General features: G+C 48.5%; 1 protein-coding gene across 1 annotated transcript in view; it reads right to left on the reverse strand.

Annotated features, from left to right (window-relative positions):
- Nucleotides 1–20,082, reverse strand: part of LOC142802934 (neprilysin-1-like) — a 71,924-nt gene that overhangs the window by 23,366 nt on the left and 28,476 nt on the right. The window contains exon 2 of the mRNA XM_075888017.1: nt 4,729–4,960. Within this exon, the coding sequence (XP_075744132.1) occupies nt 4,729–4,960 (232 nt within the window). The remainder of the gene's footprint in view (nt 1–4,728; nt 4,961–20,082) is intronic.

Genomic DNA, 20,082 nt, shown 5'->3' on the forward strand with positions numbered 1-20,082 from the left:
GGTCAGCGTGACGGAATAGTCGGGTCATTTCTTCTGTGAAAATGGCGACATTTTCATTTGGTAGCTGAACCCGGGTCTCTATTAAAGCAGCGGCCCTCTCTTTGCGAGCGACGCTCGCGAACGTTTGCAGGAATGCGCCGCAGAAAACATCCCACGTTCGGAGCGTGGACTCCCGATTTTCGAGCCAGGTCCTTGCGGTGTCTTCCAAATAGAAGAACACACGACGCAGCTTTTCGTCATGGTCCCAGTGGTTGAGGGCGGCCACACGGTCATATGTTTCTAGCCAGGACTCCGGGTCTTCGAACGATGACCCATGGAAAATTGGTGGTTCCCTGGGTTGATGCATGACCATCGTGGGCTGGGACGCTGCGGTTGTCATTGTCGCTGCAGTCGCGGTCATGGCCTTGGTCTTCCGCGCCTTGTCTTGTAGAAGCCCGTACTCCGGTGGTAGCCCTTGCTGTCGGCGGCTCTTTCGCTGCTCCTGGTTGGCGTCGGTGTCTTCTCCGCGACGTGGGCTGGGTTCACGGCTTGACGGGGGCGTTCGGTACATGAACGAAGCAGCACCTCCACCAGATGTCACGGGGTCGTGACGTGGCCGAAGACAGGAGACTTCGTGTTGGGATTTAACTGTTTATTTGTGCGAACCTGTGCCCGGTAAACGGAAAGTCCAATTACAGCAGCAGTCTCGCACAGATAGCAGTCTTGGACTGATAGCGGCGAACCGAGCGTCGGCCTTCGATCAACAACTGACAAGCGGCGAAGCGCGTCGGCATTTATACCCTTGCCGTCGAATGTTCTAGCGTTATAGCTGGCGGTGGCGTAGGTTCCAGAACAATCTGTACCGTTCGCACAGTGGGCGTGATCTTATCGAAATGATCTACTACAGTCCGGAACCTTCTCGAAAACTGCAGGCGCGGTTTGCGCTGAGAATCGTGTGGTGTTTTGGAACGATAACAAAAACGTGGGAAACGAAACGTGGCAATATGGTGATTGAATAAATCGTACCGCGCGGTTCTGCAGTGGCTCAAAAAAATTTGTTAAGTAAGCTTGAGGCGGGCTCCGAATGGCAGCCGCATACTCAAGCTTTGGCCTGATAATAGGTTTGTAGGCTAGAAGTTTCAGGTGTTTGGGAGCGTAACGTAAATGGCGTTTCAGAAATCCAAGTGTGTTGTTAGCACCTGCTATTATGTTAGCGACATGCGCACTCCACGTTAGATCATATGACAATGTTACAGCTGGATACTTATAAGATTCGACTCTGTCCAAGTCAACATTACCGAGTGTGTAAGGAAAAGTTAAAGGGTTTTGACGACGTGAGAAAGATAATGATTTGCATTTAGTTGGGTTAAGTGTCATGAGCCAATGGTCACACCATGCTTGAATAGAGTTAAGATCATGTTGAAGTGTTTGCTGCTCACATGGATTAGTATTAGTACGATAAATGACGCAATCATCGGCGAACATGCGAATGTGACATGAAACGTGCAAAGGTAAGTCGTTAATGTATATTAGGAACAGTAGAGGACCTAACACCGAACCTTGGGGAACTCCGGACGTAACTGGAAGAGGGTTAGAAACACACTCATTAACAAAAACTGATTGGGAGCGATTCCTCAGAAACGCTGCAATCCAATTAAGAACGTTAGGGTTAATGTTTAAGCTAGAAAGTTTAAAAAGAAGGAGCTCATGAGACACTTTATCGAACGCTTTAGCGAAATCTCAAAGGATGGAATCAGTTTGCTGGTTACAGTCTAAGTTTAAGTGTAAATCATGAAGGAAGTTAGCTGGCTGAGTTTCACAGGATAGACCTTTGCGAAAACCGTGCTGTGAAGGATTAAAAAAATCATTTAGGTCTAGAAAGGTCATGATTTGTGAATAAATGACATGTTCGATGATTTTGCATGGTATACTTGTTAACGAGATTGGACGATAATTTAATGGTGACTGCTTACTGCCAGATGTATGGATGGGAACGACCTTTCCCACTTTCCAGTCATCGGGCAAGTGACCTGTTGAAAGAGATTGAGATAACAAAAGACAAGAAGCAGCCGAAATGTTCTTAGTATTAAGTAAAAACTTCGAATTAATTTCGTCAAAACCAGCTGATGATGTTAACTTGAGACATTCTATGCAAGATATTATGCCATCAATGGAAAATACAATGTCAGGCATTGGTAGTTCACTGGTGATACACCGATATCTTAGTACGATCGGAGGCATGGCATGGTCATTAGTAAATACACTTGCGAAGGCGGTGTTAAATACGTCCGCACATTCTGCGTTACTTATAACATCATTGTTTTCATTAGCTAGTGTTATCGTGTGTTTTTCTTCTGGGTTAATTACCCGCCAAAATTGCTTAGGATTTTGTGTTAGCATACAAGAAAGGTCATTGTGAAAAAACTTGTACTTTGCGTTTTGTATTGCCGTGAGGTATTCGGTTTCTGCTGAGTAGTACTTATCCCACAGAAGTGGGTTGTTGCTCTGTTTAGCAGCTCGGAAATATCTTTTTTTCTATTTTCTAGTCGCTTCAGTGATTTTTCGAACCATGGTTTGTTTTTCTTAGCACGGAAACTACATACCGGAATATACTTCTCAATTAGCTCTAGCACTTTGCTCTTGGAAAGCAACCAGTTTTCTTGCACTGGATGATTACTAAATTGCGTCTCAAATACCGGAAGAAAGCTGGTTAGCTCGCTGTTGATAGCTTCATAATTGGCCTTATCATAAAGTCGAATTGTTTTTTTGTAAGTTTCACATACTAGCGGGGCAAAGTTAAAGGTTGCATGAACAACCTTGTGGTCGCTTATTTCCCTTAAGTGTGTTATGGATGTCATAGTGTCGGGGTTGTTTGTTAGTATCAAATCTAGGGTGTTTGACGAGCTCTGTTCAACACGCGTTGGTTCAGTTATCAACTGCAAGAGGTTGAAGTTCAGACACACATCAACAAAGTTAGTTGCTTCTGGGCTAAAAGTTGTGTAGTTATGCCAGTCAATGCGAAGATAATTGAAATCTTCGAAGAGAACGATGTCGGCGTTTGGATGCACTAAAACGCCGATGTCGGCGTTTGGAACGCCTAAAAGTATGGTTCGCGGTACTGCGTGGCAGATGATCCATAATATTTCAATGTCCGAATCGATGTGTAATACTGAAGATGATAGCTGCTGATTCACTGCCACAAGGACCCCACCCCCATGTCCATCTGTGCGATTTTTGCGATAAATCATGAAGTTAGGCAGGTCGGCTAGAACTTCATCGTCACTGATGTTGCTATGTGGCCACGTTTCAGTTAATATGAGCACATTGCTGGTAGATGATAAGACAACATTTGATACAAGCTGACGTTTCGGCAAGAAGCTGCGAATATTAGCAAATATTACAGACAATGTAAGGTTAGCCCGAGGAACTTTGCTATTATGTTTTTTTTCTTTTACAACCCGTTGATTGCTATTTGAATTCTCTGACAGGTTGCGAGACTTCGCCATAAATATATTTCTTTGAGCCAATATAAAGTGTTTTGTAAGACAGTTGAAAGCGATCAGATTTAGTTTTGGCAAAAGCAACCAAAGGCTTACGAGCGTTTCTGACCGAGCGGGAGAAGTCCTGTGCGATACTGTAATTAGTCCCTTTTAATTTTCGAGCATTAGAAAGAACAGCTTCTTTCATTTTGGAGAAGCTAAACTTAACGATGATGGGGCGACCGCGCTCGATAGGGTTACGTCCTAGGCGATGAACTCTTTCTATTTCTTTTGGATTTATTGTAAGGCCAAGGTGGTCACGACAGTGCTGTATGACCAATTCTTCGGTTTGGGTGTAACTTTCTGAATTACTATGCTCGGGCAGGCAATAAAATACCAAGTTGTTTCCCCGGGATCGATTTTCGGCATCGTCAAGACGTGTCTCGAGTTCGAATACTTGGCGAGCTGCCTGGGCAGTGTTGGACTTTATGTTGTCTATTTCTGTGCGAAGCAAAATAAGGTTCTGCAATGTTTTTCAACATCATTTATCCGATGACTCAACTGGGCGATAGTTTGATTCGTGGTTAGAATTTGGTCTTTCAGGTCACTTACTTCTGAAATTAGTTTGGACTGACCAGCTGATATTTTATGCAATTCGTCGAGTATAGCGGTTGTGTTAGGACCCGGATTTGCCTCGACGTCGCCCGATAACATGAGCAAGGAACGAATAACGTCAGCACACTCAACAACAATTAAAAAGCAGCACCGTAGGCTCGGCAGCTGTAACAAAAAACAGTTGCTTGATTTCTTTGAGAACAGAGCGTAGGTTTACAAAACTGCATGGCAAAGGTAAGCGGGTTACTGCTCTGTGCTGTAGCACAGCTGTCGAGCCCACGAAGCACCGCGGTAGATCGCAGCTCTTTTGTAGGTGACAAACAGGTTAATGTTCCAGGCGATGCGGTCTCCCACGGTGAAGTGAGGACCGAGTGTTCCAGGGTTAGCGCCATCTGGTCGGTTGAGGTGCTGGCTTCCGGTTGGGTAAGGGGCGTTGTTCGGTAGAAGGCTTGAGTTTCTCAGCCATTTCCTTGGAACCGGCATGTCGACGCTGTCTCGGTGGTGGCGAACGATAAGGCAGGCAACAGCACGCGCGAGATAGCAAGCGTGAATACCTGCATGGCAAAGGTAAGCGGGTTACTGCTCTGTGCTGTAGCACAGCTGTCGAGCCCACGAAGCGCCGCGGTAGATCGCAGCTCATTTTTAGGTGACAAACAGGTTGATGTTCCAGGCGATGCGGTCTCCCACGGTGTAGTGAGGACCAAGTGTTCCAGGGTTAGCGCCATCTGGTAGGTTGAGGTGCTGGCTTCCGGTTGGGTAAGGGGCACTGTTCGGTAGAAGGCTTGAGTGTCCCAGCCATTTCCTTGGAACGGGCATGTCGACGCTGTCTCGGTGGTGGCGAGCGATAAGGCAGGCAACAGCACGCGCGAGAGAGGAAGCGTGAATACCTGCATGGCAAAGGTAAGCGGGTTACTGCTCTGTGCTGTAGCACAGCTGTCGAGCCCACCCTATTCTATGTATGCAAATGCAATGAGGTATAACAGAAAAAAAGGCCTAATGTTTCTTGAGGTGACTGCTGTTTATCTCTATTCTGAGTGCCCGTAGACTGTCTGGCTGCCGCACGAAATGTGGGAGCGTCCTTTCGAGAATGGTCATCAGCAGACGCTTGCTTGTTTGGGCTCTGCGAGCCTCAGATTTACGCGTTACCAAGATACGAATACTTCGCATGTTTCGTGCATCATGAAATAAGCCAGACCGTCCGTGACACAATAAACCCGATTCGTTCTTGTGAGACCAAACGTTTTCGTCAAAATAATTGGCAACTTGCGCTTTAGATTATAGTCCGCAGAGTACACGTATTAGCCTCACGAGATTATCTGTAACCACGTATACCAAACGTTTTCGTCAAAATAATTGGCAACTCGCGCTTAAGTGTAAAGTCCGCAGAGTACACATATCATCCTCGCGAGACCTTCTGTAACCACGTATGTTATATGAATGTTATCGTCTGACCTTTTCAGTTGGAATTCACGCTTTTTTAACCGGGTACGGCATTTTTCAGTTCTTTTGTAATGCATGAATCCTATCCCATTGAACGCACGCGGAAAGCCACGCGGGCTTGCGATTTGCCCTCGAAACAATGGCCAACGCTCTGCGGTTTGCTTTGCGCGTTGGTTAATACATGGCAGAACACTACAAGCAACTCTCGGGAGCCTCCATGTGCGCGCGTTTCCATGCTTAAGGGTGGTGTCAGCCTTTGACCCACCACTTTCCGCCACCTGCTAAAACACAACGTTGCCAATACCGGTTTCCATGGCAACAAGCACCATGTTGGTTCTTGAGGCCAAGCGTTTCTGCACCGCAACTCTCCACCAGTGTGGGTGTGCAATCTGCAATATGAGCTGCGTCTACCACATCGCTTTGGATCTAGCATCTGCTGTGTCACTATCCTCGTGCTAAGTGCTACTACAAGAGCCTTGAAGTTAGAATGCCCGGATGCTGCGTGCCGCAGTGTACAACCATCTGGAGAAAGGGTTTGAGATTGTTCCCGTTCTCGACTTGTCTGAGCCGATGGAAACGCTGGATCGTGCAAGTTCAGCGAGAGTGCTGGAAGCCGACTGCTTCCTCCCGTATTTATGAGGTGAGTAACCATTGTATTGCGACTCGGGAGTTGATTGAGTTAATCACAGCATTTTTCATGAAATTATTTGCCTTGTCGTGTGAAAACGCCGTGCCCGTATAACCACCGACAGACGCTTGCGTTTGCGTGTTTGTTTGGTCACAGATGTGTGAGCAGTGCAGATGTAGAAGCCGAAGAACGTGTTTCCCGTATACTCGTGTACAACTACAATGCAGCAGCTAAAGTTTGCGCCTCTTACAATTGAGTATTTGTCTTTCGCATAAAGGGCACAATTGCGAGAATAACAGCTACACTGGCCCAACTATGCCACTAAAGTCTTTGTTTTAAAAATAGAGAATACGACTAATTTACTCTTTGCGTCCATCCGTCGTATGTCTGCTCAATGCCTCGTAAAAAAATCATGCCTGGAACGTGAGCCCCGAGTGCACTGCCGTACCCTCTGGTTTTAACCTCCTCCTTCGGTACAAAGGCAAGCGTCTCAGAAGGCTGCCCCTTGCGAACACAGCAATGCTCTCACAGTTGCCTCCGAGCAGCCGTGATTTCACGTGACAGAGTGGTACGGTTATGCAATGCCTCCTAGAAAAACTATGCCTGGAACGTAACTCTCTTTTCAATTGGGAGCCTCCTGCCAGCGTGCTATCTCGGATGCCATGCCTCCCGCCTTGTGTTGCGACCGGCCGCCGCGTCAGACCGCTCGCCTCCGTGCTGCTCAGTCACGTGACCTAACCGTAACGCTCTGTCACGTGACATCAAGGCTGCTCGGTGGCAACTGTGAGAGTATTGCTGTGTTCGCAGGGGGCAGCCGTCGGAGGCACTCACCTCTGTACCGGAGGAGGGGGGTAAAATCAGAGGGTATGGCAGCGCGTACACGGCTCACGTTCAAGGCATAATAGAGAGTTTTAGTGCTGGGTACCCAAGCGGCTTGCGTACCCAGGACGTTGGGGCAGTGGTATTGCGCATGCGCGAATCCCCAAACAGATGCGTCGCAACATCTCTGGGGCGATGGGGCCATGCGTCCGCGCCGCCATAAACAACGCTGGCACCACTGGCCTCCTAGCGGAGATAAGTTGCTCTGGCGCACATGCTGGCGCATCATGTTACCTTCACGGCGAGCAAAGCCGAGGCGGACCAGAGCCACACCTTCGACTTATAAGTTTTAAGCGCAAATATTATAGTGGCTAGCCACTATACATATAGCATAGCATAAAGGCACGATATCTCGGACAGCATGGATCGGCCGCCTTGTAAGGCCCACCTTCGCAGGAACTCATGGTATCCGCACTGCAGATACTCTAGCCGTCGAGTTAAAATAAGCCAAAGTGCGAGCACCAATAGCGATTACAGTTTCAGCCAGATTAGCAAAACTAGAATGGCCAGGAACATAGAAACTAAAATATACCAGCCTCCCCCGACCAGCTGAATAGCTGGCGCCATCTAGCGCGGCCATGGTAAATCAGACAATCACAACATTGTTATTGCAGAAACATTGTGCATTGTACGTCTGGCACAAAAACCGCGCAGTGGCGTTATCACAAAATAGTAACCTTTTTTATTCATTTTCACCTCAAAAACATTACGCGTAAGCCAACATGTTCATGACTGTGGTTGCATGAAGTGTCACAAGATGTCGACACTATCGTTACAGCAACCTTATATTTTCACTTTTTTCGATAAAAAAAGTCTAGTGTTTTTGCCGCATTGGTGATTCATTCCTAAGTCAGATAAATGCAGTTTAAATGCAGTTAGCATCAACATTTGTGTTTGCGAAAACGTAAAGGCATACGTGTTTACGTATAATGAGCTCAAAACTTTACAAGACGCATGTTCCGGTTGGACGGTAAACGCAAACTGGTATTCGGTAACACGTTAACGTAAAGAAGTATAAGTACAAGCTAAAAGGTTCACAGAGCTACACGTTACATTGTTGCTCTGTCGTCGCGCTTGTCGTACTACGACAGGCCGTCTGGATTGCTTGACATCGACGGTGCCGGCTTCAGTGGCAAGTGTGGCGCATACGAAAAAGTTTTTTTTGGTTCGTGTTGATAACTGTCATATGATTTAAAAATGATTTATTGAAATTAGTTTACTTGATGTCACTATACAAGTTTAATTTAACATTTTAAATCGTAAACATAATTGAATAAAACTTACACGACAATTAGTACTCTATGGCGCTGCGAGTGCGTGTGACCTTCGTGCGGCTTGCGTTTGCGTGCGCGCCTCTATAAGGCATTCCAGTTGGGTATGGGTTGGGTGCGCAACGCCGCGTGCCCTGAAGCCCGCAACGCCCCAAGAGCTTCTGTACGCAGCACTAAAACTCCCTAATTTTTTAGGAGGCGTTGGATTATGTCACGTTGCTGAGCGGTACAGAGGCCAACGGTCTCACGCGGCAAGACAGCAACACAAGACAGGAGGCATGGCCTCAGAGATAGCGTGCCGGCAGCAGGTTCCCAATTAAAAAGAGAGCGACGTTCCAGGCATAGATTTTCTAGGAGGCATTGGTCTGCTTGTGTGTCGGTGTGTTTTTCTGTCTGCTAAACGCGTCTGTTTCCACGCACGAAAGATTCCTGTTTGCTTATGACTCAAATATGCCGCGTGGGAGATTGCGGTGCGGCGTCGCATTTTTTAATTGTGTATAAATGGCCCCAAGGATGACTGTATGTAGTGATCAGTTTATGTAGTGCTGTATAGGAATTACGTTTCTGTATTTCGTGCCTTGTATGAATTTTTGCGTTATTCCATTCTTCAAGACACATTTCGAGGACACAAGCTTCGAGCAAAAGAGGCAGGACGGTTTTGAAGAAATTAAGGCCAGGTGCCATTGGGATGCTATTTGCAATAAAATGTGACCTGGAATAACTTGGCTTGTTCATTATTGTTCCCCTTTGCTTTACTTCTTGCCTAATATATTGGCTTGTAGGCGAGGGGAAAGGTTGGTGTAATATGATTGAGTGCCCTACTATTTTCGGGCAATCCTTACAGCTTGTAAGGTTTTTAAGCAGTCCATTGTGCAGATTCATTCGCAGGAACTGAAGTTGCTACAGGAAATCAAATTACGGACAAAAGCAACATTTAGGCTATGCAAAAGAGCTAGTGGAGTTATGCGCTTTACAGAGAACATCGCGAGCTACCTGGTTGTTTTATTTGCCTTCTTCTTCGTTATGGGTACCATCATACCAACAGCACGGTTTTGAGCCTTGCACTAGAAGGCCTTGGAGGTGTCTGCAGCGCTAAGGTGAATTTGCTTCAGGAATGCCACGCAGATAACAGTTTACAGTGACATCGAGGTTCTCCCCTTTCAACTATAGGCTCTCTAAATATCCTCCCTCCGCCGATGCGGTGGTTCTACCATATATATCTATTGTTACGGTTAAAGTCGAAGGGAGTTTATTATCAGGGCGAGGTTGATGGTTAGTTAATAATGGCGTCGGTATATGCACCAGTTCACGTTTTCCTCCTCCTCTCCTCGCTCGGCTTATACCTGTTGCATTTCCCGGCTCCCAAACAAAGCCAGTTGGGCGAGTACGAATCATTCTGAATGTTGAGGGTGAAACCAAATAAGGCGGGCGACATGTACCTCTTGGGTCTGGTTTGACCGACGGCCAGCTGATGTCAGCTGTGCTACCACGTTTGTCAAATCGCTCAAGCGATCAACAATAATGAATGGGCCACTGTACTGAGGTAAAAACTTTTCGCATAGGCCCGGTTTACGTTGTGGCGCCCACAACCTCAAAGTCTCCTTTGCAGTATGCTACAGACTGATGGCGGCTGTCATAGGTTTCCTTTGATCGGTGTTGCGAAGCCACAGGACGGAGACGAGCAATGCGTCAAGCTTCTTCGGCTAGGCAGAGTGTCTTGGGGACAGAGTAGTCGCTATGGAAGTCAAATGGTAGAATAGTATCGATGCAGCCTAACGGTGAACGCGCGTAAAGAAGGTAAAAATGACTGTCATTGGTTGTCTCATGTATGGCCGTGTTATACGCATAGGCAACGAAGGGGAGAACGTCATCCCAGTCCTTGTGGTCAGATGACACGTACATGGCCAACATGTTAGACAGGGTTTTGTTCGTACGTTCTACCAGCCCAATCGTCTAAGGGTGATACGGGGATGAATCGCGGATCTGCGAATTGCACAGACGAACAACTTCTTCGACGGCGTCCGCAACTAACTGATGACCACGATCACTAATGATCACTGTGGAAGGGCCATGCCGAAGAATGATGAATCTAAGCAAAAACATGGCCACGCACGCCACTGTCGAGGATGGTATTGCTGCAGTTACTGCATAACAAGTCAGATGATCGACGCATACTATCATCCATCGATTGTTGTTAGACAGGCATGGAAATGGGCTCAATAGGGCAATATCAACTTGGTCAAATGGTTGATGAGGAGGTGGCAGTGAATGGAGAAGATCTGGCGGAGGAGTCGTAAGCCGCTTGTAGCGTTGGCATTGTTCGCAACTTGCGACATAGTGCTTGACTGTGTCCCGCATTCTTAGCCAGTGAAAGCGCTCTCGTGTCCTATTCAAAGTTCTGATGAACCCCGAATGACCAGCTGTCGCATCGTCGCGCATGGTCTTCAGTATGTCATATTGTAGGCTCTGTGGTACGACTAGCAGGAAGCGGGCACCTTTAGCCGAATAATTTGTTTTGTATAGAAGGCCGTCACGGACACAAAAGCGGCCGTTGGCTTGAGGAAGCGATGCCGCGGCCAGTAATGACTCCAAGCTAATAGCAACCTTTTGTTCTTTCTTGAAAATACTAAAATCTGAGAATGTGGAAGAAATCGAGGCAAAACAGCCGTCAAAACTGTCTTCTTGACACTCAGTCGTCTTCAGGGGAAGGCGGGAGAGAGAGTCGGCATCTGCGTGGTGGCGTCCAGACATGAACGAGATGACAAGGTTGAAGTCGAAGAGCCCAACGTGCCATTCGAAGAGCCCTCCTGAAGTCGGAGAGCCCAACGTGCCAGTCGACCCGTCGGGTCATGAAGATTCACAGGCCAGTATAATTCGTAATGGTCGGTAACGATTGTGAACGGACGTCCATAATTTTAAGGTTGAAATTTGTGTACCACAAAATTAGCTGCCAAGCGTTCTTGTTCTGTTATGGTATAGTTGCGTTCAGCGTTGTTGAAAGAGCGACTGACATAAGCCACTACCTGCTCAGCTCCTTGATGACGCTGCACAAGTACAGCACCGATGACGATGCCACTAGCATCAGCATGCATTTCCGTAGGCAAGGACGCATCGAAGTGACGCAGTATGGGCCCCGACGTTAGTAGAAATTTTAGCTGGTGAAACGCATCGTCGAAAGCTGAAAACCTGTTGAAAGGGACGTCCTTTTGAAGAAGACATGTTATGGAATGCACCACGTCAGCGAACCTCAGAACGAAACGATGAAAATATGATCGCCCAAGAAGCCCCTCAATTCCCTCACCGATTTTGGTGGTTCGAAAAAGCTGACGACTTCGATTTTTGTGGGTCTGGCCTTACTCCATTTTTGTTAACGAGATGTCCAAGTACTAATGTCTCTGTTTCACCAACACGACATTTCTTGTAGTTCAGGATCAAACCGGCTTTTTGTATGCAATCCAAAACAAGTTTGAGACTTCTGTTATGCTCGTTCAGTGTGCTGCCAAAAATCACCACATCACTTAGGTAGCACAAACAAATTTCCCATTTCAGTCCTTGAAGTATCGTGTCCATAAATCGTTCGAATGTTGCCGGTGCATCACAAGGACCGAACGGCATAACATTAAATTTATAACGGCCGTCAGGTGTCACAAAGGCCGTTTTCTCTTAGTCGTTTGGGTGCATGGGTATTTGCCAATACCCTGATCGCAAATTCAACGACAAAAAGTAGGCAGCGGAATGCCGGCAATCAATGACGCCATCAATTTTAGGAAGCAGATACACATATTTTTTGGTGACCGTACTTAGTTTTCTATAGTCAACGCAAAAACACCATGATTCATCCTTCCTTCTTACTAAGATCACAGGCGCTGCCCGCGGACTATATGACTCTTGGACAACACCTTTCCGCAACATATCGGTGACCTGTTCAGCTACCACTGCCCTCTCTGTCGACGACACGCGATAAAGGTTTTGACAAACGGGATGTGCAGATCCGGCGTCAATTCTGTGATGAGCAGGAGAACGCGGTAGTGAGGTATCCGTGTCACCTAGTATGAAATCAAGCACCGAAAGATGTGTGGTAAGGGCACTTGCAAAAGCGTGGCGCTCATGCGAGGGTAGCGACTACCTGATCAGTCTTAAGATCACTATTTCAGAACTGCTTCTCTGGGGTTCAGTTGTTTCAGACTGTTGCTCTTCGCTTAAAACGGTGATAGCGCCTACGTGATTCCGTCGAACTCGGCTAGCTTCATATCATGTGGAAGAACAGCAGGCACCGAAAAACGATTGAAACCCCATATGCTTGAGGCGCCGTTCACAACTGCAACGAGAGAATGAGGCGCAAGTACATTTCTCTTCACGCAACCCGTCGCAAGTGGTTGAAGTTGCGCGTCAAACGATGAAAGGTCGGCAACAAAAATTAACAGGAACACGTGATAAAGACAACGGTGCTAAAAGATAATCATTCGACACGACGAAACAGTTTTTCTCCGGCAAAGATGTCTCAGCAAGCGTAGACAAAAGCGCGTTATGTACCATAATTTCGCCTGTGCCACAATTAACGGAAGCACCACAATTCTGAAGAAAGTCGATCCCAAGAATCACTTCATGAGTGCACCGCGGTAATACCAAAAGTTCTGTGACAAGATACTCAGCACCAAACCAAACACTTGCAACACAAATACCTAGACGAACGAGGCACTCTCCGCTGACACCACGAAACGCCACACCACTATTCCACGGGAACATAACCTTCCGACGAAGCTATTTCTTGAATGTGGCACTGATGACGTAAGCCGTAGCACCAGTATCCACTAACGCAGTTGCAGGCACACTATCATTTAACACACACACTTTGTTTTGGGACATCATAATAGGAAGAGGAGCAGTTTGCAGAGACGGAGACCGGCCGGCGACTTTACCTCCATCGGCCGTGCCAGCTAGTTTCCCGATTGAGGCAGTGGTGTAGAACGTCGCCGTGGGGATGGTGCATGGCGCGAGCGACTGGTTGGTGGCGTCAGGCTGCGGTTTGGTGCTGGCGAGTCACTCCTCCTGTCAAAATGGCGGAAAGAATTCCTGGATGGCGAGACTATAGCGTTTGTCGCGCGATGTTTTACCGGCCAATGCTCATTGTTGACGCCTTCAAAGTTAGCCCAAGTCGGTGTTGGGACATACCTCGTCTGGTGGCGACGGTGACAAAAACGAGAGATGTGTCCTGTCGCACAGCAGCTGCAGCAAGCAGGTGAAGAGCGACCGACGTTGTAGTCTTCAGGATAAGCCGACCTCGGACGCTCTGAGTAGTAGATACGATCTTCCAAGCGCCCATTCGTCGTCGCACACCAATAAGCGCGTTGGTCATGCGTCACTTCGTCAGAAAACGTATGGTGGTGGTGTTATAGAGGATTGGTTCGGCTGTCTGCAACGTTTGGCATGGCCGACAGCAAAGAAACCACGGGTGCAGCTTCGTGAGGTTGATTGAAAACGGAACCAAACTGTTCGACCTTCTCGACGTTCATTGATTTGCTGTGTCCCCCGAGTTACTCAGAGTTACTCACGGACGATTTGGCTCACAGTGGTAGCAAGGTCTCAATGGATACTGCAGCTGTCCTCAACGCTTGCAACTGTCGCAACATTCGCCAACCAGCTGAACTTTGGCGTGATATGGTGTAGCTTCAAGGTCTCAAACGTGCGGCTATGATGGATCACGTCAGCTACCGAAGCGAGGCTGTCCTTGCCAATCAAGTAGGTATAAACGTCTTCGGCAATACCTTTCAGAAAATGCCCAACTTTGTTCTCTTCGGACACACGAGAATTCACCGTCTTACACAACTTCCGGATCGTCTCAATGTACTTGGTACAAGTCTCACCTGGCACTTGAGCTCGCTGAAGTAATGTCTGCTCGGCTCGCTTTCTTTTCGCAGTGGAATCCCCAAAGCACTCTGTGAGTTGGATAGCGAAGTGATCCCAGGTTGTTAGCGACTCTTCATGGTTCTCGAACCACACAAGAGCAGTGTCTGACAGGGAGAGAGCAACATACTTTAGCTGAGCCGTAGCATCTCAGTCGTTGCACTTGCTCACACAATCGTAGTATGTAAGCCATTCTTCCACGTCCTCGCCTGGTTTCACTGAGAAAGGGCGTGGCTGCAACTGACGCATCCAGGCACCGGGAGTCAGCGCCGGAGGAGTTGATTACTGTAGGGCACTGTTGTTCGACATCGCGAGTTTCGGTAGTGTTGGAGGCAGTCGCGCGAGGCGTCGGCTACGGCGAGGACCTAGCGGCAGTGGCTCCGTCGTCTTGGGCGAGTACCCAGCACCTCCACCACAAAACTGTTAAGGTTAAAGTCGAAGAGTGTTTATTAGCCAGGCGTGGTTGATGGTTCGGTAATAATTACGTTGGAATCTGCACTCATTCACGTCTTCCTCATTCTCTCCTCTCTCGGGTCATACCTGTTGAATTATATATATATATATATATATATATATATTGTAACGAACAAATACAGTGCCGGAAGCTAAAACAGCTATTTATTAATGGCGAACTTGTGCCCGTCAACTAAACACACAAAGGTCGTGAGCTCACTGGTCAAAACCTCGTCAACTTCTCTCGCGTCTCGCCTCGAGCTGCTCCTTGAAAAACCACCAGCGTTCCTTGTCCAGCGCGTGATGTGGAGACACCTGCAGCCAGCGTTGCATGGCGCGTTGGCGCGTTTAGCTTGGCGCGTTTGGCTTGTCAGTTGGTGTGGCAGCTCCTCGAAAAACCACCAGCGTTCCTTGTCCAGCGCGTGATGTGGAGACACCTGCAGCCAGCGTTGCATGGCGCGTTGGCGCGTTTAGCTTGGCGCGTTTGGCTTGTCAGTTGGTGTGGCAGAATTCATAAGAGCAGGAAGCGGGGCAAGACTTCGGTAGGTGCCTAACAACATGCGGCATTAGTCCCCCTCCCGAAACGCATCGTCCCGATGCGTACGCTGACGTCGAACAGTTTTGTAAAGGAGTATTTATCTGATGTTTGAGCACATATATCAGTTGTCTCGTTCAGTGCCTTTCGTAGTACGGTTTCATTCGTACTACATGTACGACTTCTGGGCGATTCCTGCGTCGGGTTGAGCACACTTGCCCTTCAGGAATTACTTCGTAGTTTAGCGTGCCTAACTGGCGAAGTACTTTGTAAGGGCCGAAATAGCGCCGCATCAGTTTTTCCGATAGGCCAGGTGCGCGTATAGGTGTCCACACCCACACTTTGTCTCCGGGGTTGTACTGTACGTCTTTCCGCTTCAGATTATAGCGACTTGCATCGGAGCCTTGTTGCAAAATGATACGATGTCTGGCCAATTGCCGTGCCTCTTCTGCCCTTTCTATGTAGTCACTGATGTGTGGGTCACTCTCATTCGAATCGTTGATAGGTAACATCGCGTCTAAGGTCGTTGTGACCGTCCGACCATAAACAAGTTGAAATGGCGTGAAGTGTGTCGTTTCTTGTACTGCGGTATTATACGCAAATGTTGCATAAGGCAAAATACTGTCCCATGTCTTGTGCTCAACATCCACATACATCGAGATCATGTCGGCGAGAGTTCTATTGAGCCTTTCGGTTAATCCGTTTGTTTGCGGATGGTATGCTGTAGTCCTTCTATGATCGGTGTGGGTGAGCTTCATAACAGACTGCATCAAACGGGCAGTAAATGCTGTTCCTTTGTCTGTAATGACAACCTGTGGTGCGCCATGTCGAAGTACAATCTGAGTGACGAAAAACTGGGCTACTTCGTTCGCCGTTCCTTTCGCGAGAGGTGATGTCTCAGCATATCGAGTCATGTAGTCTGTTGCTACCACAATCCAGCGCTTTCCCGATGAAGAGAGAGGAAATGGACCAAGCAAATCCATTCCCACTTGCTGAAATGGCCCTTTTGGTGGCTCTATTGGTTGCAACAGACCCGCTGGTTTCGATGGTGGTATTTTACGTCTATGGCAATCGCGGCATGACTTAACATAATGGTGCACCGAATCCCTTAATTTCGGCCAATAATACTTGCGGCGAATTCTGGCCAAAGTGCGACTACTACCCATATGGCCAGCCGATGGGTCGTCATGACACGCTTCTAAGATTTCTGCTCGCAGTGATGATGGTACAAGAAGCAGAAACGTCTCACCGGTGTTTACGAAGTTGCGCTTGTATAGGACGTCGTTCCGGAGGACATAGGATGTCAAACCACGGACGAAAACTCGTGGTACCTCAATTTCGTGACCCTCCAAGTATTGGATAAGCGGGCGTAGTTCCGGGTCCTCTCGCTGAAGACGAGCCATGTCCGACACATTCAGAACTCCAAGAAATGGTATGTCTTGTTCTTGGTCAGATGATGGAGACTCAACAGGTGCGCGAGACAGGCAATCCGCGTCATTGTGCTTGAGACCGGACTTGTAGACCACAGTGATGTCGTGTTCCTGCAGACGCAGGCTCCATCTAGCAAGTCTTCCTGAAGGGTCCTTGATGTTTGCCAGCCAACACAATGAATGATGATCACTGATTGCTCGAAACGGTCTGCCGTAGAGGTATGGGCGAAACTTGCTGATGGCCCATATAACTGCGAGACACTCTTTCTCTGTCGCTGAGTAATTAGACTCAGCATTCGATAGAGTGCGGCTCGCGTAAGCAATGACCTTTTCTTCTCCATTCTGCCACTGAACGAGGATGGCACCGAGGCCAACGTTACTCGCGTCGGTATGTATGTCTGTATCGGCCTCTTCGTCAAAATGTGCAAGTATTGGAGGAGACTGCAAACGGCGTCGCAACTCTGAGAAAGCCGCTTCTTGTTCCTCCCGCCAAGAGAATGGTACACTTTCTTTCGTTAGCCGTGTCAAAGGCTCAGCGATTTTAGCAAAGTTTTCAACAAAGCGTCTGTAGTAGGCACATAGTCCCAGGAATCGTCTGACGGCCTTTTTGTCTTGCGGTTTCGGAAATTTTTCAACTGCTGCAATCTTTTCCGGGTCTGGGCGGATGCCTTCCGCACTAACTATGTGCCCGAGGAACCGAAGCTGACGAAATCCAAAGTGACACTTTTGCGGTTTGATGGTCAGTGCTGCCACGCGAATGGCATCCAGTACCATTCTCAGTCGGTGGATGTGCTGCTCGAAGGTTGAAGAAAAAACCACTACATCGTCGAGGTAGACGAGACATGATTGCCACTTGAGTCCGGAGAGCACAGTGTCCATCATCCTCTGGAAGGTAGCGGGAGCAGAGCACAAACCGAAAGGGAGCACTTTGAACTCGTATAGTCCGTCTGGGGTCACAAACGCCGTCTTCTCGCGATCTCGTTCGTCCACCTCGATCTGCCAATATCCACTTTTTAAGTCCAATGATGAAAAGAAATGAGCATTGCGTAGCTTATCCAAGGCATCATCGATCCGTGGAAAGGGGTAAACATCGCGCTTTGTGACTTGGTTCAGCTTTCTGTAGTCAACGCAAAACCGCAGAGTGTTGTCCTTCTTTTTGACTAGCACTACCGGTGATGCCCACGGACTGTTGGATGGCTGGATTACATCATCGTTGAGCATTTCCTGCACTTGGTTCTTGATGGCTTCCCTTTCTTTTGGCGCTACTCGGTATGGGCGCTGATGCACAGGTCTCACGTGTTCTTCGACCACGATACGGTGCTTTGCGGCGGGAGTACGTCCGACTTTCGACGAGGTGGAGAATCACTCGGCGAACTCTGTGATGAGGTCAGCAATCTGTTGCTTCTGAGATGACGAGAGCTCTCTGTCAATGTCTACTGACTGGAGTACGTTATCTACTGTCTCTGAAGCTTTGTCAAGAGTGCAAACATCTGAGACTTGCACGTACTCATGCAGCGATGCTACGGATGTTCCCTTCGCAACATGCTGCAGCTCATTTCGAAAGTTAGTTAATAGGACATACGCACATCCATCACGAAGGCTCACCAGGCCTCTTGCCACGCATAGTCCTTTTTCTAGTAGCAGTCCGATGTTTCCGTCAGCTAATCCGTCACAGTCACGAAGAACTTCACTCCTCACAAGAACGGTCACACTGGAACGTGGCGGCACGGTTACATCTTCGTCCACAATGCGGAGAGGTAGAACGATTGGTTTCTCCGCATGACAGAAGGCGATGGCATTCTCCGTAGAAAAGGAAACCTGGGACTCTTGCAAGTCAATGACTGCATTGTTTGTTTGCAAAAAGTCCATGCCTATAATCAGTTCCCGGGAGCACTCAGGAAGCACAATAAAGCTGCCGACATACACAAATCCTCTTATTCCTATCCTTGCGGTGCATAACCCCACTGGGCTAACTAAGTGCCCTCCAGCGGTACGTATCTGAGGTCCGGTCCACTCAGTCATCACCTTCTTAAGCTTCTTTGCGAAAGCATTACTGACAACGGAATAGTCTGCACCAGTGTCTATTAGCGCAACGGCCTCGACGTCGTCGATCGTGACTAATATCTCGGAGGTAACGTCGCTACTACTGCACTTGACCGTCGTTGCGTAACTGCCACCGTCCTGTCGGGCTAACAATGGAGGGTCTTCAGTTGTCAGTATATCAGCGGCCTCACCTCCAGAGGTCGCTGGCTCTAGTTTTCCCGCCGCGGGCTAGGTGAACGTGATCTTCGGAGATTTGATGACGGACGAGGACTCGGCGACCGATAGCGCATCGGTGCTGTCGAACGCGACTCCCGTTGTTGCGTGTCTTGAGGGGAATAGCGTGAAGACAAGTATTCTTCGATTTCGTAGGGTCGTTCACCGTTCCGTGGGCATGGTGCATTGACTGGAAAACCACGCAGTCCCGCTCGACGATACTGCACGCCCGGTAAAGGTGACCTGCTTCTCCGCAGTGGTAGCAAAGGGGCCGCCGGTCTACAGTGCGCCATACATCGCTCTTACGTGGTCTTGCTTCCGGCGTTGGTAGCGGCGTACTCGGAGAAAACGTCGGAGGCATCACAGCAGTCGCAGCCGTCCGATTCATGCGTCCGAGGTCCTGTCGTACAGCTTGCGCGTACGACAACTGAGGCGGAGGCTCCGGTTGTGCGCGCTGTAGAACCTGAGGTTGTGGTTGTAGAAACGCTTGCCGCACTTCTTCGCGCACAACGTCGGCAAGTGAGGACATCGCTGGATGAGCTTGAGTCATTTGTATTTTCTGAAGTTCTTCCCTTACGACAGCCCTCACCATTTCACGCAAGAGATCAATGTTACTCGTGAGGGTTGTCGACGCCGCGCTAACAGATGAGACGCTTACGTCCCGGTTGTATTGGCGCGCGCGCTGCTGCAGGGTCTTTTCTATCATGGTTGCCTCTGATCTGAACTCAGCAAGAGAGCGTGGTGGATTACCCACCAGGCCTGCAAAAAGCTCCTCCTTCACTCCACGCATCAGGTGCCGCAACTTCTTTTCCTCAGCCATGTTCGGGTCGGCCCGGCGGAACAGCCGAGACATGTCTTCAATGTACATGGCGACGCTCTCGTTGTTCCGTTGGTTTCGCGTCTGAAGAGCGGCCTCTGCCTTTTCTTTGCGGTCCGTGTTTGGGTACGTAGCAAGAAACTCTCTTCGAAAGTCGTCCCACGATAATAAGGACGCTTCGTGGTTTTCGAACCACGTACGTGCAGAATCTTGCAGTGCCACGTAGACGTAGCGAAGTTTCCTGTCTTCGTTCCAACCGTTCAGTCTGGCAACGCGTTCGAAACCGTCGAGCCAGTCCTCGGAATCCTCGAAAATATCACCATGAAATACCTCTGGTATGTGGGGTGGGTCCATGACGATATGCGATGGAAGTGAACTCGCTTGGGTGGCCATTGC

The sequence above is a fragment of the Rhipicephalus microplus genome, chromosome 3 (assembly GCF_043290135.1).
Source record: "Rhipicephalus microplus isolate Deutch F79 chromosome 3, USDA_Rmic, whole genome shotgun sequence".
Lineage (NCBI taxonomy): Eukaryota > Metazoa > Arthropoda > Arachnida > Ixodida > Ixodidae > Rhipicephalus > Rhipicephalus microplus.